Source organism: Micromys minutus (genome assembly GCF_963924665.1).
Source record: "Micromys minutus genome assembly, chromosome: 3".
NCBI lineage: Eukaryota > Metazoa > Chordata > Mammalia > Rodentia > Muridae > Micromys > Micromys minutus.
The window spans coordinates 13,705,610-13,728,732 of NC_137972.1; the positions used below are offsets into that span (position 1 = coordinate 13,705,610).

At 39.6% G+C, this 23,123-nt stretch overlaps 1 protein-coding gene across 1 annotated transcript in view; it reads left to right on the forward strand.

Annotated features, from left to right (window-relative positions):
• LRP6 (LDL receptor related protein 6) overlaps nucleotides 1-23,123 on the forward strand; it is a 116,844-nt gene that overhangs the window by 11,976 nt on the left and 81,745 nt on the right. Inside the window, exon 2 of the mRNA XM_080914775.1 lies at nucleotides 12,136-12,529. Within this exon, the coding sequence (XP_080770901.1) occupies nucleotides 12,136-12,529 (394 nt within the window). The remainder of the gene's footprint in view (nucleotides 1-12,135; nucleotides 12,530-23,123) is intronic.

A 23,123-nucleotide genomic window follows, 5' to 3' on the forward strand; every position in this document is an offset into this window, starting at 1 on the left:
AGAATAATAGGACTTAAGAATACACTTCTTTCACCTTTTTATAGCCAGAGATGTTTCCTGACGGTACAACTTTTCTCTCTCATATAATTTTTATCATTATTACTTTTTTTTTTTTGTGATGCTGAGATTCAAACTTGGGGCCTTACACATACTTCTACTGAGCTGTATTTCTAGCCCAGTACAACTTTTCTTTCTTTTAGATTTCATTCATTCATTCATTCATTCATTCATTCATTCATTCATTCATTCATTCATTCATTCTATGTATTTAAGCAAACTGTCGATGTCTTCAGACAGACCAGAAGAGGGCATTAGATCTCTTTACAGATGGTTGTGAGCCACCATGTGGTTGCTGAGAATTGAACTCAGGACCTCTGGAAGAGCACTCAGTGCTATTAACCACCTTCTCTCCAGCCCCCAGAACAACTTTTCAGTGTGACAAAGTAAGTGTTCTTTAATAAGCTTATATTTAGCTCTTCTGCCATAAAAATAAGATGTGAGACACTATATAAGTTAGAAAAACATGTTTCAGTATTATAGTTTAACTAAACTAATCTAGATAGGCAATAAACATTCATAAACTAATGTAGCACAAGATTTTGGAAACTCTTCACATTAGGTTAGTGTATGGTGTGTGCTTGAATGTGCATGTCTGTATGTATGTGTGCATACATGTGAGCACACCTGGAGGCCAGAGGTCAGTGCTGGGCATCTTCCCCAGTTCTTTACATGTTTTTTGAGACAGGATTTCTCGCTGAGCCTGTAGGTTATTGATTCAGCCATGCTGCTGTACTAGAGTTCCAGGCATTCACCACTCAGCACTGGAATAAGTTGTACTCCTATTCTCTGCTTTTTATGTGGTTTTGGGGGTGGGAATTCAGGTCCTCGCTTGTTATGTAGCAAGCACTTCATTAACTGAGATTTTCCCTAGTCTCACATTGATTTATAACAATGCATATTTACTCTTAAAATAGTTTGTTAGATTAATCATTTCAGCTAAATGCAAATGCAGGTGTTATATATGCTTCTTTGGAACTAACCTGTTAAAGTTTAGTAGAATATTATCGAAGCAAAATAAATTATGCCAGTATCCTACTTAATGCAGAAACTTAGAAGACATAGAATACAGATACTAATTACCACTTGTAACAAAAACTGAATGTGGGACCTTGTAGATGTTGCTGAATGCTTTGCTGAACCACATTCCTGTGTACATTTTAGTAAACCAGCACTGGAATAGTCTCTCTTGCCAGATTACCCAACCTTAGATGACTGAGCTTTTTTTTTTCTTCTTTTTTTTTTTTTTTTTGATTATGTGTAATCTAGATTTTCTCAGATTTGATTTATATTCCAGGCTGGCCTAAAAGACCTCTTGATCTAGCTTCCTGAGTGTTGGGATTACAGACCTGTAATGACTGGCCTTGACTTGGATTCTTAAAACATTTGGGTTAGTTCCTATAAAAATACTTTTGAAGGTATATTTTGGATATCTTAGGAATGCCTAATTTATATAATTACTTATGTTTAAGTCAATCTAAACAGTTTCTTTAAGGAATTTTAAAATCTTATCTGTTAATACTATCTGTAGGTAGGAAAATAGCTTACTTACATCGATGCATGTAATACAAGCAGGTACAAATAGAAAGTTCACATTTCAGATTGGGATTTTCAGTTGGCATAAAAAAGCTTATTCTATCCCTTTTCCCTTTATGTTGCCGTCACAATTATCTGTCTGTCTGTCTGTCTGAGAAAGAGCTGGAGAATGTTCATGCACTGTACTTGTGGGCACCATGTGGGTCTCCAGAGATTCAACACAGATCCTCAGGCTTGTTTGCAAGTGTTTTAACCTACTGAGCCATCTCCTTGGTCTCTCTCTCTCTCTCTCTCTCTCTCTCTCTCTCACACACACACACACACACACACACAGGCTGTGTTTTTGACTGCTAGACTAAGTCGAGGTTACTTGCTGAGTCAGTATAAGGTCTGAATGTGTAAGTAGACTAATTTTTGAGCAGAGGACTGAAGGAAGACCAGCTGTCGTACTGGGTGTCTCTAGATCTCATTTAAGTGATTAAGAGCCTGTTTATAGCTTGGGCTCCTGCCTGAATCCTCACTGGAGGTAGGTCAGGTTTAGGCAGGCCTGTAGGATTTGGAAATTTGGAGATGGAGGGAAGAATCCCACAAGACATAGGTTATTGAGGAGCCTGGGGTATTGAAAGGAGGAGACACTTGAAAAGATTGAAGGTAGCCTGAGGGACATGTGATGACAGAAGGAGGAAGAGAATGTGTGTGTGGCCAGGAAATGCTTAGGTAAGGAGCCTTAGGGGAGTCAGTAAGGAAGAGTTTAGGTTCTTAGGGACATTGAAGTTCTCAGTTGTCTTTAGTAGAAATTTGCCATTTGTGAGACATTGAACTAGTTTAGAAGACCCTGGAATACTTGTGTTAGTGTCAGAGCCTACTTTTCTTCCCATAGCCTGAGGAACTGTTTGCTTGAAACACCCGAAGTAATTCCTTATATTACAGCAGACAAGAGGTAAGAGGTCTAGAGAACTAGTTTATCTTAGGGCTCAGTGGTTAAGAGCACTTGCTCTTATAGAGGACCTAGGTTTAATTCCCAGCAACCAGATAGCAGCTCATGCCTGCCTATGACTATAGTTCCAGTTCCAGGGGTCTGATGCCCTCTTCTGACCTCCATGGGCACCAGGCACAGGTATGGCATACAGTCATACACACATAAGGTGGATACTTACATGCATAAAAAACAGAGTTGATCACAGAAACACAGTCTACTGCCATTTCTGAACTGGAAAGACATTGACATAATTTCCAAAATACTATCTTTGAGGTAGGATTATCACATGCCCACATGAAGTGCTGTTCCTATGAAAGAGATGTCACCATACAGATACTGAATGGAGGTAATATCTAGGCAGACCTATGTAGGAAAACACTTTGACAGCAGGATATTTAGGAACTTCACAAACATACAGAAAGACTTTCACAGATAGTGGTTAATGGGCTTTTGCTGGGGCGGTGACTAGGTTAGTTGGGGTTAGCAGATGACTTTCTATGTGATTTCTGAGTGATGGTTAGGTGATCATGTTCAGGGGCTAGAGTTCTTCTCAGTGAGAAACCCTTACTTTCAATGTATGTATACAGGCCTCAGTTTAGTCTTCAGAATAGCAAAAAATTGTGAAGAGAGAAGACTGGAAGAGGAAAGGAAATGGGGAGGTAGGAAGGAGAGGAAACTGTTCTACGGCTGCTTAAGCTGCTTAACTTTAAGCCAGTGTTTAAGGGGTGATAGAAGACTGACTGAGTAGCTTCATGGGCATTTGTGAGCTCTTGGTTGGAACTTAAAGTTCTTTTATTAATGCATTTGTTTTTCTGGGCTGGGGATGGGTCCCAGGGCCTTCCTTGTACATGTTATGTTGTATGTATAGCATTCTGCCATGGAGCCTACTAGACTGCATGGTAAACGTCTTCTTCTCCTCCTCTCCTGGTCCCTCCTGCTACCTCCCCTCCCATCCCTTTCCCTCTACTTTCTTTTGAACTTTTATTTATTGTGTGTGTGTGTGTGTGTGTGTGTGTGTGTGTGTGTGTGTGTGTGTTGTGTACCTGTGGAATTCAAAGGACAACTTGAAGGATTCAGTTCTCCCCTTCTGCTGTGGGGATTCTGGGGATTGAACTTAGATCACTAGACTTGTTGGCAGGCATCTTACCTGCTGATCGCCAGTCCCTGAATTAGGTTTAGATTAGGCTCTGGAAGATGGAAGATTACTTTTTTTTTTTTTTTTTTGTTACTGTTTTTGGCAGGGTTGGGGATTTAGCCAGTGCTTTGTAAGTGTTACATAAGTGCTCTATGACTTAACTATATCCCTAGTCCTGGAAGATTGCTTTTAGTAAAAACATTTACCATGTTACTGTGAGAAGTGAACTCAATTAGGCATCAGGAATAAATTAGTTATAAGGCATATAGCTCTTAATTCCCAAGGAACTGAGATCCTACTTGAAGTAGAAAATATACCTTTTAAAAAAAAGCTAATATCAAAACTGAGTGTGGAGCTGGTAGGATGTCTTATTGAGTAAAGGTGCATGAGGACCTGCATTTGATCTCTAGAACCTATGTGGTAGAAAGACCTGACTTCTGAAACATGTCATATTGCCTTAAAATATACCTGCCTGTTTGTGTACACCCCCCGCACCCACCCACACACCTGTAAATAAAGCTGGGTATGCTGGTGTGCGTCTGTATCCTAGCACTCATCCCCTTCCACCCCCTCAAAGAAACCCCTCATTTAAACAAGCAAACAAAAGCTATTATGAAGTAGGTGATAAAAGATTGTAGAGGTTCAAAAATGAAGTGTCAGAAGCCATCTGGGAAAGGCAAAGGCAAGCAAGTTAGATGGCCCACTGTTTTGCATGGCTGCATCCTTAGAGACTTCATCCCAGGATTGCTTCTTGCTGCTGATAATGCCTTTCCTGTCACTCTTACATAAAGTAATGATTCCTGGGCATTAGCACACACTATTTGGCAGATTTCCTACAGGATCAGTATGAAGATGTACTCTCATGTAGTAATGCTGTGCAGATGAATTGGTGATTTCATTATTTCTGAAATGAAATTTTATAGAATCCTAGATTGTTATAAGCAATTTCAAACCTCCTATAGAATAACAGCTATAATTAGAACTCAGTGAACCTTCATGTTTCATGATCTAATTGTACTAGGAAAGAAAGCAAGCTTGGAAACATTCCTTCTAGGTTAGGAACAAGGCCAATATCTGGTAACTTAAGGCCATAAACTGGGAATGGATAATTAATTTATTATGGGTTCAGGGATAGAAAATAAATGATGGTCTAGTCTATCTATATAAGACTTCAAACTAATAAGATACAAGGCAGATGATTTGTCTCTTGACAAAACCATGCTAACTTATGACATAAAAAATTATTGCTTTAAACTTATAATGAACTTTTGGAGCTAGTAACAGGTATATCTAGTCTAGTACTAGTCTTAATGGAAAGACATGTAAACAATTCTGCTGTAATTCCATAAGTCTTAAGTCTATGACATGAACTATTGCCTTAAACTTACTATGAACTGTTGGATGTAAAAATACTTAGAAACTGTGTGATCAATTATCCCGAGAAAGTATAAAAACTAAGAATCCCTATAAAATGACAGTGCAGCTTTCTTCAGCTTTATCCAGTATGTGTGTCTATGATTTTTTTCTTTTATCTGGTTTACAAAGAGTTAATTAATTTTACTCCCCGCCCCCAGTGAGGGGCCCTCGAGCCTGAGGGAAAAGAGCCCTAGTAACTAATTTCTTTTCTTAATCTCCTGCTGCTATCAGCAGAAATTTATCTCCAGAAGTCAGTGGCAGCTTTCGGCCATAGAGTAGCAGAGTTAAAGAGAAAATTTACCAAAAGTTAGCAACTTTTGTCCCCACAATCGCTGAGACCACTCATCGCTACCTGCCTCTGTGTACCCTGGATGCTGGGCTGGCAGTGAAGGATGCAGGTAAGATCTAAATCTCATCCTGGAGGACTTAGATGTGCTCACTGCGAGAGAAGTATGGAGAGAGCAGGAAAGCGAGTACACTGGTGATGATGACATGTACTGTGATAAGTTCCCAGCCATATGTTAAGTATGTTTTTATGTGCTGAGATTATAAAGATGAATTTGGAGTTTCAGGAGGAAGTCACATAGTGTAAGGTTAAGGTTTTGAGGCCTTTGTTTTACATAAAGGGAATGAGGGAGCTTTTGTTGGGTAAAATGTATATATACACACATGTATACATATATATACACACACATATATACACATGTATACATACACACACACACACACACACACACACACACATATAAAGTGGGAAAAGGGGAATGTTGAGATCATTCACTGTTAGGCAAGTTTAGATGTGAGCTAACGAAGCCTAGGGCAACCCGGGGGTTTTAGAAATGAGGGACACATTTAAAGAAATAGTAAAGAAGCATTGATTACACAGTGATTGGCAGACTAGGAAAAGAGGAGGCACGTCACAGTAAGATTAGGAGACCTGAGCTGTGGAGATGTCTCTGTGAAATGTGTAAGGACTTGAGTTTGTTTCCTGGCACCCAAATAAAAACCATATAAGGGGGCCTTTGGGACTCATCTGTAACCCCAGCACTAGGGGCAGGGTTGGGGGAGGGGCTCAGTGGCCAGCCATCCTTTGCTTAGTGAGTGATCCTATCTCACTAATGTCCACCTCTGGCTTCCACGTGTACATGCCTAGGCTAGTGCAGCCACCCCACTGCACACACTCGTCTGTACCATTGCCACCTCACAAGGACTGACAACGTCCTTAAAGAACTTTAGTAGAGAAAGGTAATGAATTTTAAGTCAGTGATAGGAAGATTGCAGGCGACACTGCCACCTCCTGTCCCCCAAGAAAAAAGCCTGGGGAATAAAACAAGATTAAGTTGATGGTTTAGAAATCAATTGTGTATAGTTTTATGATGATTAAGAGAATCTGGGTTGTTGTTTTGTAGGGAACCAGAGGTCTTGGAATACTATGTGTATATGACGAGTGAAAGGAATATTTGAAATAAACAAGAATAGTAAGTAGTGTGGTATAGAGAGACCATCTACCAGTAGGACTATAGTGAATACTGTAGAGAAATAAAGAATAAGGACTAGGGGAAGGTTTTTAGTTGAGTTTTTTTCCAAAGCCTTGGAGAAAGCAGGTTCAGTTGGGTAGAATGTATGAGGTTAGACAAAAGAAGTTAAAGATGAATGGAGATGTTTAGTTTAGAAGAAAGAGAAGTGTTTTCTTGATAGTAAACAAGGTTAGAGTTGGGTAAAGTGTTTGTTATCTGAGCCTTCCCTGAGCCTTTGAAGACATGGAGCAACCGATGGAGTTCAGTTGCAGAGAGATTGAACCTAAAGTGTTGCTTGACCCCACAAAGAAGGAAGGGCATTCATTTCCCCACACCCTGCTAAGGACAAGGGACAGGGGGAAGGGGTGTACAGCCCTGGCTGCCCTAGAGCATGCTTAGGGCTAGGCTGCCTGTAAACTTCTAGAGAGCCACTGCTGGTTTGTGCTTCAGGTGCTGGATTGATGGTGTGTACCACCATACCTGGGCCCAGAGAACTTTTTGAGTAGAAGATGTTGATGGTGTGATTCATGCTTATGTACCAGAACCAAGGGAGAACGTTTTCTCTTCCAGACCATCCTGGGCTGCAGAGTAAGACCTTGTCTTCATCAAGAGAAGAAGAAAAAGAATGAAGGATAAAATGGACTTTGAGAACTTGTTAGGAGGTTCTAGCAGAGGAGTTGAGCTATTCAAATATTGACCCAAGACCTGCTTTCCTTTATTCAGGAAGGCTGTTCTCTTTGACTGAATGCACAGTTTTGGGAGGGATGCACCAGGAGCAGTGAGGGAGGAAGGACACACCCACTTAACCACCATGTCAGGGAAGTGAACCTTGGAGATTAGTGGGGTGACAGATGCCCTCACCCCACTAATCTATTGGAGGATTAAAGTGTGGAAATCTGTAGAGCAGAGGAGGTTCAGGAATGAAGTTTTATAGGATTATTTTGAACGAGAGTAGATTTCTGAGTTCCTGCAAGTGTTTGCTAAAGAGATGATTTCTGATTGTTATGAAGTCATGTAAACACTGGGGCGAGCACATGGTGTGTATTATGTGTGCTACTGGCAGGGAACAGGTGTGCAGGCTCTGATCATCTAGTAGATGAAACCGGCATTACAGTTTTTCCAAGTTACACACTACTCCACAGATTCTGGTAGCAATGTTGTAGACCATGTTCATGATAAGAGCAGCAGCACAGACAGACCCTTTGGTGTGCAGTCCCTAGAACACTCAGCCATAGCTAGTGCTGGGAAGTTAAAGATACTGGTCTGCTCCTGGTCTCCTCCAACACTGGTGGTACTCAGAAGGCTATGAAACTTTCAGTTACCAGGAAAGTTTTTAGATTTTAGTTTTTAGATTTGTAGATAAGAAAACTGTTCAGTGAAAATATTAATGTTTGACTTGAAAATTATGAAAGTCATTTGGCTGCCACTTAATGCCATAAACAATTTTGGTATATAAAGTCTTCCATGGATAATGCCGTAAATAAAGTGTCCATTAACTATTATATTTTTTGCTACTCTTGGATTGTAAAACTTAAGTGTCCTGGAACTATTTTTTAGTTTTCTGCAGCCTTTGGCATTTAATTCTTCATTAGTAGGAATGTTGTTTTGTTGTTTTTTTTTTTCCCAGGATGTTCCTGTTTGGCTTATACTATAAAAAGCTGAACATAAGACATTATTGGGACTGGTTCATTAGCGTGATGTGTGGATGTCTGCAGTAAGCTCAGGGAAACTGATGCTCTTGTCAGTGTCTGTAGTAGTTACACATAGTAAGCGGAAAGGACTCAACCATTTTCTTTTTCTAGTGAAGTGAGCACCCACATGGTTTTGACTGAAAGATTTGGGTTTCAGTGTAGTTGGATCAGAAATTCATGTTTGCTAACAGATGGATGGAACACATGCTCATACTCCAGTTCGGCCAAATAGTCGAATAGATGGGTTTGCCAGTACCTTTGTTTTTTTTTTTTTTTTTTTTTTTTTGAGTTTTGTGAGCCACTTAATTTTTTAAAATTAGAATGTTTTAAATTAAGAGAGTAGTACTTTAGGGGTTGAGAGTACCTAATATACTTGCAGGGAACCCTGATTCTGACTTTTAATAGTCACAGGATGGTTCATAATCATCTGTAACTTCAGTCTAGAGGATCTGACACCCTCTTCTGGCCTCTGTGGACACAAGGCACACACATGGTGCCCAGACATGTAGGCAACACACACACACACACACACACACACACACACACACACACACACACACACAGAGCTACCCATTAGCTGTATTTTAAGTGTTCCAGGTCACATGGTTGATGGGTACTCAGTGTGCAGTGATGACCTCCCATTGTCATAGGAGGCTCCTTAGGACAGTGGCACTCAGTTTTTAATTGGTCTTTGATATTGGAAAGTAAATGTCAGAAACTTAGTATAGATATTAAAAAAAAAAAAAACCAAAATTTATACTGTAGTAGTCCTAGTAACTCAACTTTATCAAAGTTAAATGTTATTTTTTTCAGGTAAGATTTAGTTTTGGTATTAGGTTTAGTCAGAGATCTCTAATACTGGACAGCAGGAAGTTATATTATCAAGTTCTGCTAGGCTGCTTATTTAAGTTTTACTAAGGTATTGATGTAGTTGTCAATAAATGTTACTTATGCAAAGGGTACATTTAGGAGGCTTTGGTGTGTGTAGCTGCAGTGAGGTCAGGGTTGGTGTGTGTAGCTGCAGTGAGGTCAGGGTTGGTGTGTGTAGCTGCAGTGAGGTCAGGGTTGGTGTGTGTAGCTGCAGTGAGGTCAGGGTTGGTGTGTGTAGCTGCAGTGAGGTCAGGGTTTGGTGTGTGTAGCTGCAGTGAGGTCAGGGTTTGGTTTGTGTATAGCTGCAGTGAGGTCAGGGTTTGGTGTGTGTAGCTGCAGTGAGGTCAGGGTTTGGTTTGTGTATAGCTGCAGTGAGGTCAGGGTTTGGTTTGTGTGTAGCTGCAGTGAGGTCAGGGTTTGGTGTGTGTAGCTGCAGTGAGGTCAGGGTTTGGTGTGTGTAGCTGCAGTGAGGTCAGGGTTGGTGTGTGTAGCTGCAGTGAGGTCAGGGTTGGTGTGTGTAGCTGCAGTGAGGTCAGGGTTTGGTGTGTGTAGCTGCAGTGAGGTCAGGGTTGGTGTGTGTAGCTGCAGTGAGGTCAGGGTTTGGTGTGTGTAGCTGCAGTGAGGTCAGGGTTTGGTTTGTGTGTAGCTGCAGTGAGGTCAGGGTTTGGTTTGTGTGTAGCTGCAGTGAGGTCAGGGTTTGGTGTGTGTAGCTGCAGTGAGGTCAGGGTTTGGTGTGTGTAGCTGCAGTGAGGTCAGGGTTGGTGTGTGTAGCTGCAGTGAGGTCAGGGTTGGTGTGTGTAGCTGCAGTGAGGTCAGGGTTTGGTGTGTGTAGCTGCAGTGAGGTCAGGGTTGGTGTGTGTAGCTGCAGTGAGGTCAGGGTTTGGTGTGTGTAGCTGCAGTGAGGTCAGGGTTTGGTGTGTGTAGCTGCAGTGAGGTCAGGGTTTGGTGTGTGTAGCTGCAGTGAGGTCAGGGTTTGGTGTGTGTAGCTGCAGTGAGGTCAGGGTTGGTGTGTGTAGCTGCAGTGAGGTCAGGGTTGGTGTGTGTAGCTGCAGTGAGGTCAGGGTTTGGTGTGTGTAGCTGCAGTGAGGTCAGGGTTGGTGTGTGTAGCTGCAGTGAGGTCAGGGTTGGTGTGTGTAGCTGCAGTGAGGTCAGGGTTTGGTGTGTGTAGCTGCAGTGAGGTCAGGGTTGGTGTGTGTAGCTGCAGTGAGGTCAGGGTTTGGTGTGTGTAGCTGCAGTGAGGTCAGGGTTTGGTTTGTGTATAGCTGCAGTGAGGTCAGGGTTTGGTGTGTGTAGCTGCAGTGAGGTCAGGGTTGGTGTGTGTAGCTGCAGTGAGGTCAGGGTTTGGTGTGTGTAGCTGCAGTGAGGTCAGGGTTGGTGTGTGTAGCTGCAGTGAGGTCAGGGTTTGGTGTGTGTAGCTGCAGTGAGGTCAGGGTTGGTGTGTGTAGCTGCAGTGAGGTCAGGGTTGGTGTGTGTAGCTGCAGTGAGGTCAGGGTTGGTGTGTGTAGCTGCAGTGAGGTCAGGGGAGCTGATGCTGTTGTCAGTGACTATAATAGTTACACATAGTAAGCGGAAAGGACTCAACCTCTATTTTTATAGTTGAGACCAGTTTCTTATGTTTCTGTGGGAGATGCAGCTTAGTGCTGAGTGCTTGAGGGTTCTGGGTTCAGTCCCTGGCACTGCAGAAAAACAGTGGGGGAGCTTGACCTTGTTCATGTTTTTTCCCACTTATGCTTACCTCAAGAAAGTCAGATTTTGTCTGTTTAGTTTACATTTTCTATAATCTTTCATAGATGAGCATCACTAAATAGGTTCTTTTTTGGGTCTGGCTTTTTTTATGTGGTATTTAGAGATTATTTTATTTTTCATGTATAAGTGGTTCATTATGTTTAAAAAAATAGTGGTTGATTTTGGTTTTTGGAGACAGTCTCCTTTAGCCCATACTGATCATAAAAGCCCTGTGTAGCCAAGGAAAACTTGGACCTCTGACTTTCCTGTCTCTTTATTCTAAGTGCTGGGGTTGCAAATATGTATTACTATGCTTGGCAGTTTATTGCTTCTTATTCTGTTAATATATCTCTATTAACTTATTTATTAGTGCTCATCACATTTGAGTTGATTCTAATTTATGTTATTGCAAACACATTTCTTTGAAAACTAACTCATAGGTGTTTGATTGTTTTTATTTATTCTCATGTATTTAGTTCTCTTGAGTAGATACTGAAGTGTGCAGTAACTGGATCATATGGTAGGCTGTGCATCTAACCCTTCAAAAGTGGTCACCTGAAGCCAAGGATGTAGTTCATTGCTGGGATCGCTCACCTGGTATACTGGAGGGTCCTGGGTTTGATCACCAGCACTGCAAACAGACAGCTAGCTAAACAACTGTCAACTGTTTTCTACCAGCAGAGTATGAATGAGTGTTCCAGTTACTCAGTTTTTTTTTAGTATGTATAAATCTTTTAAATTTTATCTGACAGACTCAGTAAGAAAAGACAGCCAGGTGAAATTAATTTCAATTCTTTTTTAAAGTGCTAGAAATACATTTTAAGTATGAAAAGATTTTAGCCGGTTCACTATTGCTATATTTCTCATTTAAAAAGAATACAATCAGCGTGTGTGTGTGTGTGTGTGTGTGTGTGTGTGTGTGTGTGAGTGTGAGTGTGAGTTTATGTATACCACATGTGTACAATACCCACAGACACCAGAAGGCTTGGGATCACTGGAGCAGGTGGTTGTGAGCTATTTGATGTGCTAGGAACTAGACCTAGGTTCTATGCAAGAACAGCAAGTGATGTTGCCTGCTGCTCACCATCTCTCCAGCCTCATTTCCCATTTTATTTTTGATAGTATTTAGTTATGAATGGTGATTTGAAACCCAACTTATAAGATCTGATACATTTTCTTCTTTCTTACGTATTTTTCTTTTTGTTTCAGCGGCCCCTTTGTTGCTTTATGCAAACAGACGGGATTTGAGATTGGTTGATGCTACAAATGGCAAAGAGAATGCAACGATTGTAGTTGGAGGCTTGGAGGATGCAGCTGCGGTGGACTTTGTGTTTGGTCATGGCTTGATATACTGGAGTGATGTCAGCGAAGAAGCCATTAAACGAACAGAGTTTAACAAAACTGAGAGTGTACAGAATGTTGTTGTTTCTGGATTATTGTCCCCGGATGGGCTGGCATGTGATTGGCTTGGAGAAAAATTGTACTGGACAGATTCTGAAACTAATCGTATTGAAGTTTCTAATTTAGATGGATCTTTACGAAAAGTTTTATTTTGGCAAGAGTTGGATCAACCCAGAGCTATTGCCTTAGATCCATCAAGTGGGTAAGTGTTTGTGTAATGTACAAAAGGCATTCTAGTTTCTTTTCCCAGTCTTCCTTCGTTGGTAAATACTCTCCACTGATAGGGGAAAATAGAAAGACACAGAACTTTGGGGTTTCATTGTCAAGTAGACTTGATTATGGAAAGTTGAGTTTGTTCTTACGAGACAGTGTTTATATATCCACCATGTATTCTCTGTTGGTGGGGTACAAATTAATAGAGCCATTGTGGAAATCACTTTGGAGATTTCGCAAAGAATTTAAAAATAGAACAACCGTGGAACCCAGCTGTTTCATTCCCGGGTGTATATCAGGAAGACTCCTCACCATACCATGAGAGAGACTTGTGTGTATGTGGGTATTCATAACTGCTTTATTCACTATAGCAAAGCATTGGAACCAACCTGGTTGTCAGTCAACAGATGTGTGCATACCCACACACATATATGCACACATATATACATATATATATGCGCGCACACATATACAATTCAGATCTAAAGATAGTAAAAGTAAAGGATTTTTATTTCTGGAAAAATGGACCGTGTAGATACCGTGTAACAGAAAAGAGAAGAAAGGGTAAATGAACGTTAGAAGATTAGGAAAGGCTGAATGTGGGTAATACACACGAGATATGAAGAGACTATAAAGCTAATTGGTTTTTCTAGTTTGGATGCTATTGTGGATTTTTTTTTTGGGATCATGGATAAGTACATACTATATATCTAGTTAGTGAAAGTGTAAAATCACATGTAAAGCTTTGTGGCTTTAGAATTGATACTTAAATTGTATAGAAGTTCATTGAGATGTATAGACTTGGGTCTGGTTAGTTTTGGTGTGTAATTTTAAAAAAATAATAAAGCTTATAAAATTAAAAAATATTAAAAAGTGTAAATAGTTTTGTTTCTTACTGCAGCTATAGAACAGCCATGTTTATAGTTCTTGGTTTTCCCCTTCATTGTTTAAAGAGAGAAGGAAGTCTTACTATCTCATTATTTAAGATGATGTTTTAAAAACATTATTGATTTTAGACTATCACATAACCAGTCATTTTGCAATACTATTTTCTATATTAAGCTCTGATATACTAGTTAACCTGTCTGCTGAATGGGAAGAATGCATAGTAAATAACCTGTTTCTACTCAGTTGAACATGCATTTCATGGTATTGCAGTGATGGGGTCTGTGCTCCCTCCCCGCCATGCTCAGGTGAGGCAAGTGCTCTCCTATTGCGCTACATCCCTGGTACGGTAAGAGTCATGTTAGGAGAGAAAGGAGGCTCAGAACGGAAAACCCCACCTCTGAGCATGACCTCATCTACTGTCCTAGTCTTGCTGTTTCATTTCCATTCAGTGTACTGTTTGGCTGAATGGAGGTAGTTGTGATCAGAGCTTGAAGTGACTTAAGTAGCACTGTGTTAAAAATCTTATTTTATTTAGTTTCTTTGATTTGTTTTTTCAAAATCAGAATTTTTTTAAAAGATTTTATTTATAAGTACACCATAGCTGTCTTCAGACACATCAAAAGAGGGCATCAGACCCCATTACAGATGGTTGTGAGCCACGGTATGGTTGCTGAGATTTGAACTCAGGACCTCTGGAAGAGCAGTCAGTGCTCTTAACCACTTCTCTCCAGCCCCCAAATCAGAATGTTTTAAATGTTAGGATGTTTTAAACCTCTTTGTAGAAGGGAATAAATTAATTTTATATAATAAAGTAAAACTTGGAGAAAATCAGATAAAGGTGTATGAGTTTGCTTGTTTTGATATCAGGTCTGATTTGCTGGGATATATTAAAGATGATGTCATGTTTTAAAAAAATGAAAAATTTGTTATGAGTCTGGGGTTGCTGAGAGCTTCACCATATCTGTGAGAAGTTTTAATAAGAAGAGGCTTTTTGTTTTTGTATGGTACCCAACTCAGTTTACAACTGAGAGCGCTCCCAAAATGCAGCTTCTAACCATATCAGTCCAGGCTTCCCAGGGCAAAGTTACGGTTTTGGGTTTTTTTGAAAAGAATAAGCACATTTGATTGCAGCAGTAGAAACAGCAGCTGGTTTATGAACCGTTATCTTACAAGAACAGCGAAATTTACAAGGTCAGTCAATTCAATAATTGTCTTCAACTGGAGAAAGGAAAGTGGTGGTTGCCAGGGTTACAGTCTGTACAAGCATACAGTCTGTATGTATTAGAGTCTGGCTTTGTTTGTTTGTTTTGGTCTTTGGTCACAAGCATAGAAAGCCTAAACTTTAAATGTAATGCTAACCATTACAAAGGAGCATCTATTGAAGTGAGATGTTCTTTTAAAAAAACACACAATTTTAGGTAGAGCAAAAGTGAAAGAACAGGTCAGTTCACCGAACCACGAGGGTCACACTGCCGGGCAGCTCTGTGCACGTGCCTTTAAGTGGCATCACTGCTCTCAAAGCCATTTCCCTGGCTCCTTACTATTTATTTATTTAATCAATTGATTAATTAATTTATTTGTATGTTAGTGTTTTGCCTGCATTTTATGTCTCTGTGAGGGTGTCAGATCCCCTGGAACAGGAGTTACACATAGTTGTGAGTTGCTATGTGGGTGCTGGGAATTGAACCCTGGTCTTCTGGAAGAGTAGTTAGTGCTCTTAACCACTGGTCCATTTCCTCAGCTCTTAATAATGCATCATAAAATGGGTTCAGAATTTGAAGAGTGAGTCTTAGAGACTGTACTGCATGCTCTTCTGACAAGAATTTGGTTTTTGGGAACTATGAAATCATCTGGAGCAGTGGAGCTGATATTTTGCTAGTATAGTTTGTAGGTCTGAGGGCTGCTGCTGTGTTTGAGGTTGCTGCTATTGTAGACTGCATTGGGTTTGTTGCTTTTCACTGGTTATTAAGGAAGGAGATTAGTCCATTTTACCCCTATCCTCCTTCCCCAGCCTCTTCCCCTCTTTCTCAGGGTTTCACTGTGTAGCTCAGGCTGGCCTGGCATTTGCAATCCTTTTTCACCTTTCTGAGAGCTGGGATTAGAATTAAGTTCCACCATCCTCACTGCCCTTTTTCTTGACAAGCTTATTCCTAAGGGTAACAACTGAATTAGATGGTTAATATGTTTCAGACTTCTCCATTTTTTAAAAACTTTATTTGAGAAGAAAGTGGGTATAGTTTTTAAGGATATACTGTCTATTTAAGAATAGAAAACTTGGGAGAAACAACTTTTCACAGGATGTTTACTATGTTGCATGTATTTGGAGATGGCAGTATTAAAGGAATTAGAAGGCCAGCTTACTGGGTTGTTTATTCCAGTCCATGGCTATACAGCTTGAATAGCACAGTTCTGGTAGGTTTAGCACCTTGCACATTTCTACATGGGGCTATACTTGTGTGGTGGTGCACCACACACACACACACACACACACACACACACACACACACACACACACACACAGACACACACTAAGTAAATATGATTAACATATAATTGGGACCAAATAAAATTTGTCTAAATAGTATACATCTGATAATTAGTATGATAGGGAAATATTTAAAATTATATTTTAAATTTAGAATGAAAATAAATATTCTATTGCTCTTTCAGTATTGCTGGGCTTAGATTTGGTTATAAATTATGGTTTTAGTGCAAAAGCAATTACAGGTAGAATTTACTATTTGTCGAACAGAAGAGATGATTTCCAGATTTATTGTCTATGGGAAGCATGAAGTTTATTTTTCAGGTGAAGTGCATAAAGATAGTGCTGAGGGAAAAGTAGACCTTTTCAGAATCCCAGGATCCTCAGCTTTGAGATTCAGAAGAGTCAACTGAGCTATGTCAGTGTGGAAAAGGAGGGCAGTTGAATGACTGCATTGTTGAGTACTGGAACCCGTGCAGACATCTGTGTGCTTCTGGATGTATGGAGTTCTTTGTATTATCAGTTCATTTAGCCTGGACTGGAGGGAGAGTTTTCTAAATTGGGCCTCTATTAGTCTGGTTCTCCCCCTTCACTCCCCTCTTTGCTTTCAATACTTCTGTCTGGTAGTGTAGAATTTAGGCCAACAAATAAGAAAATATGTGTCTTATTAAAATTGTTCCAGGAAGCAGTGTTGTCCTTTATTTTGGGTAGAGGACATTCTTGTTTAAAAAACAAAGCACCTCATTCTGATTTCCACATTGCTATACCTTGGTGATGCTGGTTCAGGTACAAGTCCCATAGTGATTCTGAGAATGTTTTTGCTTGATTCCAAATCACTAAATATTTCTTCCAAGTTAGAGATTCAGCTTGAGTTCATCCTGTGTGTGGCCAGTTAACTTGTGATCCTCCTGTCTTAGCCGACTGAATGGAATGTTTTAAAGATACATTTTTTTATATTCATTGTTAAGTGTAATAGTAACGTTCCTTAAAATGTTCATGTAAATACTTGGGAAATGGATGGATGAGGACAAGGAATTAGAGGCAAGCCCGGGCTGCATAGCAAGTTCAAGGCCAAACCTGAAATATGTTCTAAGATTGTGTCTCAAAAAAAAAAGTTACCTAATTAGATAACTGATAGGGAAGTCATCATAGATTATGTTTGAAAATATATATTGCACTGATATATCAAGATGACTGAACTGGTTCCTGCCACATTTAGGTGTTTGATAAATGTGCTTTGAATGACTGAACTTTATAAATTAATAGTATTCATATAATGTATTTCCTTTAATATGTTCTATTAGTTTTCCTTGTTAAGAATATAAAACATTCATAAGGAAGTATAAATTTTAGCATTGTCTCTTTGAATTAATAATTACAGTTTAGGACTGTTGGGATAGCTCATTGGGTAAGGACGCCTGTGCTGTGCCTGGCAGCCTGACGTGACTGCTCTATAGAACCCACATGGAGGAGGGAAGAACTGACATATGTAAGTTATCCTTCCACACTTGCAGTAAAGTGCACATGTGCCATCACTGCTAAATGCACCTCGAGTGCACGTGCGCGCGCGCACACACACACACACACGTTTTTACAAATTAAAAAAGACAGCATAGCTTTTATTTATGAATGTGTTTAAAATTAAGACTTAAAAAAAAAAGTCTTTGAAAAAACGTTCACCAGGTAATGCTTTATAAGAACATGCTACCCAAACCTTGTTTCATCTTTCTTAACATTGTTATTCACTACTGTGTTGCTTCAGGCTTAGGCTCTGTTTCCTCATCTGTAAAAATGTTCTTTACATTAGGTTTCCCCCCATCAGTGTGTGTGTGCATGTGTGTGTGTCTGTGTAAGTAAAAAGGAGATTTGAGGAGGAAAAGAGCTGAAGGGAGTGTAACAGAATACATGTGTCATGCAAGTAGACAGGGAGAACTATTTAGTGGAGGAAAGACGGCAACCAGAGTAGGTCAGACAATGGAGGACGGGCACAGGCTAGAGCAAACCACAGTCACAGGTGTAACAAAGTAGATTGAACCCAGGAACTTGTTTACAAACTCCTCAATTGTGACATCAAGTTTCAAAAGAGACATTTTAAGAGAGCTGGATGTAATGGCTTGTGCCATTACCAAGGTTTTGAGGCGGGGCCAGGTTATATGAATGAGTTCTGGGCCCGCCTGAAACGGAGTAGACTCTGTCTTACTACACATGTGAACATTTTATGGAAGCATTCGGAATATCAGAACCTTTTATTTCACATGTATAAATTTAAGCCAGCAACTTAGGTATGCTATACTCAGAACTATGGCTCCTTTAAACCGTGGTGATTATTACTTATGTATGTTTTTTAAAGTTCATTCTTGCACAGTTTCGTACCTGTTTGTATTGTGTTTTTATTGTAGATCTTCCCACTCTTTTTCTCTTCTGTGTCATCCTCTCCCCTCAGGTTCTTTCCACAGCCACATCTCCCTTTTATGCCTTTTCTCCTTTAAGCTCAGGTCTTGAGAGCCTCAGAGTATCTGAGAAGGCTTTGGGCTCTCATGCTAAGTTTAGAATTTTCCTACAGAAGAAGTCCTTAACATTTTTTACTGTTCTTATTGCTTGTCTAACATTGGGCCTTCCTTTTTCAGAGCTATTTTGCCTTTAAAACCTACTTAAACCCCCTTCAAAGTATAAAAGAAGGTTTTTTGTTGTTATTATTGTTGTTTTTAATTACAGAGTAGTATGTTAGAAAAATTATTAGTGTTGTCTGGAAATATTGTGCTTGATCAGTGTATGGGATATGAATCTAGGTCATTGGGAGGCAGTGTGTGTGTGTGTGTGTGTGTGTGTGTGTGTATGTGTGTGTATATATACACATATACACACACATTCACACATACACACACACACACATTCATAGTCTAATATTAGAATAGAACCTTTTTTCCTGAAAAGTCCTATCCCTCAACCACTTTCTTTATATAAAGTGATGTTCATAATTTTGCCTCAAGTTAATGGATTTTAATTGTTTTTCTTTGTTTCTTTGTCTCAGATCTGGCTGTCCTGGAACTCACTGTGATGGCCAGGCTGGCCTCCAGCTCAGAGTTCTACTTGCCTTTGCCTACTGAGTGAATTGTCTAATTTTTGTGTTCCGTATTTTAAGTATTCTCTTACTAAGGGGATATTGAAAGGGAACGTTTGTACCAAATGACTTTATATAGCATAATATTTTCAGAGCTTTGTTTTTTGATGAAAGCTTTCTTTGTAAGACTCTGGTTTTGTTTGTCTTTTTGCTGCCAATTTGTTGAATTGAAAGTGGGGCGTCTGGAGTGCTAGGTGAGCACTCTGCCTACAGCCACATTCCTAACCGGCAGCTTACGTTTTACAGTCACATTCTTGGGTGGAAGAAGGACGCTGTGTGTTGGTAAAGAGTTAGACGTGTAGCTTGGTTTGTTTGTTTGAGACAGGACTTCGTGGTACCGGATAGTCCTAAACTTCATAATTCTGCTTGGGAATACAAGGTCTCTTACTGTAGCACAAGTTGGACTCTAACTATGATCATCCTCCTGTCTCAACCTCTGAAGTCCAAGCATGATTATGCCTGGCTCTGTACTTAATGTTGTAATTGGGAGTTCCTATACTATTTGTACTATATAAAATGTGTATGTTATATATATATTACACACACACACACACACACACACACACACACACACACACACACACCATGTGGTAAGTTCAAACCCTCAGTGTTTGTGAGGGACACTCCGTGGCTGCAGTGTTTGCTGAGTTTTTCATTATTTACCTCCTTTTCAGTGGGTTAAGCCAAGAGAGAAGTGCTGCTTTTGCTGGTCTGCTGGGCGTGCAGATTGCTCCCTTCAGTTGTGCCTATAGTCAGTGCTGGTGAAGGAATCTTAATATAGGCTTGATTGTGTTGCAGGGCTTATCCTTCCTTGATTTGCCTCCACCATAGAAGCCTTTTAGTTTCTAGGATCAGAAAACCCTCTAGGTTGGTGCCCACTCAGTCTAGCAAGTTTTGCCTTTTTTTCTGTCATGTTTCTGCCATGATTTGGGTCACCAAAGACCACCCCTTTGATACCCTAGCTCTGTGCTGAAAGGTGTTTATATATTTTATTCGGTCTTAGTAGTTTTTTTGGTTAACTTGTTACTAAATTATCAGAACTAGAAATTCTGACTTTTGTGTTCCATATATTGGAAGGCGGCTCTGCTTACCACTCTAACTCCAGCACACCGCCCGTGATGTTGCTTATTAAGGTAGTTGGATTTGATGCATTCTTAAGAGCAGTAAAACTTGCAAAACTTGAATGTGCGTGCCGTTTGAGTTTTGAGAAATGAGAGCTGGATGTGCCTATATTATCATTAGAATAGATTACTTAATATATTTTATAGTCTTACTAATGTGTATGTTAATGACTTACAGATCAGTAATTTAAGGATCCTAAAGTGAATTACAACTTAATATAGATTTGGTTCACTTGGGTCTTATAGCTCAATTCTGATATATCATCTTTTTCTGTAATTACATCTTGTAAAGGATGAGCCATTTATTCAGTTTAGCTTTATTGCAACCAAACCTTCTGAATTTTGTTTTTATATTGCATATTTTGTTTATTTACATTTCTTTTTTTGTTTGAGTTTTAAAAACTTGTTTTATTTTTTTATTGAATAGTTTATGTATTTACATTTCAGATGTTATACTCTTTCTTGGTTCTCCTCCTCTTTCCTGACGTCTACTCCTCTTGGGTGTATTTGCTTCTTTTTGTTCTAGAGCTTCCAGGTGTGCTGTCAAGCTGCTAGTTTATGCTCTCTTCAGTTTCTTTTTGGAAGCACTCAGAGCTATGAAACACTGCTTTTGTTGAGTCCCATAAGTTTGGGTATGTTGTGCCTTCATTATCATTAAATTCTAAAAAGTCTTTATTTTCTCTCTTTATTTCTTCCTTGACCAAGTTATTGAGTAGAGCATTGTTCAGCTTCCACTTGTATGTGGACTTTTTATTGTTTTTGTTGTTATTGAAGACCAGCCTTAGTCCACAGTGATCTGATAGGATGAATGGAATTATTTCAGTCTTCTTGTTTCTGTTCAGGTCTATTTTGTGACTGACTATATGGTCACTTTTAGAAAAGGTATATTCTTTTTTAGTGAAGAAATGTTCTGTAGATATCTGTTAAATCATTTGGTTCACAATTCTGTCAGTTTCACTGTGTCTCTGTTCAGTTTCTGTTTCCATGATCTGTGTCCATTGATGATAGTGGGGTGTTGAAGTCTCCCGCTGTTATCCTGTGTGGTGCAATGTATGCTTTGAGCTTTAGTAAAGTTTCTTTTATAAATGTGGGTGCCCTTGCATTTGGAATCTAGATGTTCAGAATTGAGAGTTCATCTTGGTAGATTTTTTTTTCCTTTGATGAGTATGAAATGTCCTTCCTCATCTTTTTTTTAATAACTTTTGGTTGAAAGTTGATTTTATTTGATATTAGAATGGGTACTCTAGCTTGTTTCTTGGGACCATTTGCTTGGAAAATTGTTTTCCAGCCTTTTACTCTGAGTATCTGTCACTGAGATGAGTTTCCTGTGTGCAGTGAAATGGTGGATCCTGTTCACATATCCAGTCTGTTAGTCTTTATCTTTATAGGGGAATTGTGATCATTGATGTTAAGAGATATTAAACAATAGTGATTGTTGGTTCTTGTTATTTTTGTTGTTAGAGGTGGATTTGTGTTTGTGTGGGTATATACTTTTTGGGTTTATTGAAAGAAGATTACTTTCTTGCTTTTCCTAGGGTGTAGTTTCTCTCCTTGTGTTGGAGTTTTCCATTTATTATTCTTTGTAGGGTTGGATTTGTGGAAATATATTGTGTAAATTTGTTTTTGTCATAGAGTATCTTGGTTTCTCCATCAATGGTAATTGAGATTTTTGCTGGATATAGTAATCTGGGCTGGCATTTGTGTTCTCTTAGGGTCTGTATGACATCTGTCCAGGATCTTTCATAGTCTCTGTTGAGAAGTCTGCTGTCTTATAGGTCTGCCTTTATATGTTACTTGACTTTGTTTTTCTTTACTGCTTTTAGTAGTGCTTCTTTGTTTTGTACATTTGGTGTTTTAACTGTTATGTGATGGAAGGAATTTCTTTTTTGGTCCAATCTATTTGGAGTTCTGTAGCCTTCTTGTATGTTCACAGGCACCTCTTTCTATAGGTTAGGAAAATTTTCTTCTATAATTTTATTGAAGATGTTTATTGTCCCTTTAAGTTGGTAATTCCCTTTTTTCTATACCTGTTTTTCTTAGGTTTGGTCTTTTCATTATGTCTTGGATTTCCTGGTTAGGAACTTTTTTCTTTTTGACTATTGTGTCAATGTTTTCCATGGTATCTTCTGCCTCGGAAATTCTCTCTTCTATCTCTTGTATTCTGTTGCATCTATGACTTCTGATTTCTTTCCTAGGTTTTCTATCTCCAGAGTTGTCTCCCTTTGTGATTTCTTTATTGTTTCTATTTCTGTTTTCAGATTCTGTATGGTCTTGTACATACCTGTTTACTCATGTTTTTCTATAATTCTTTAAGGGATTTTTGTGTTTCCTCTTTAAGGGCTTCTACTTGTTTACCTGTGTTCTCCTGTATTTCTTTAAGGAAGTTATTTATGTCTTTTTAAAAGTCCTCAATCATCATCATGAGATGTGATTTTTAAATCCAAATCTTGTTTTTCCGGTGTGTTGGGGCATCCAGGACTTGCGGTGGTGGAAAACTGATCATGTCATGTAGCCATGGTTTCTGTGCTTTGGTTCTTGCTCTTGCCTCTTGCCATCTGGTTATCTTTGGTGTTAGTTGGTCTTGTTGTCTCTGACTGGAGCTTGTCTCTCATGTGGGCCTGTCTGTGATCTTAGGAATGAGAACACTCCTGAGAGACCAGATCTCTTGGTGATTTGTGTAAGGAGGACCGTTGGACAGCCTTAGTTCCAGGTGCAGATGGGGACCAAAAGGATCCTGTTTCAGGCTGCTCCGAGGTTCCTGTGCCCTGTGTGCTTCTGGTGGGTCCCTCCTTGGACAGTTAATTTCGAGCAACAGTGGTGGTCTTACCTGTGGTCTTAGAAGTGAGAACATTCCTGGGAGACCATCTCTCTCCTGGCAGGATGTGGGTTCAGAGGGTCTATGGGACAGCCTTAGCTCCTGGTGCAGATAGAGACTGGACCTGCATTTCTTTATTTTGGAAATTTCTAGATT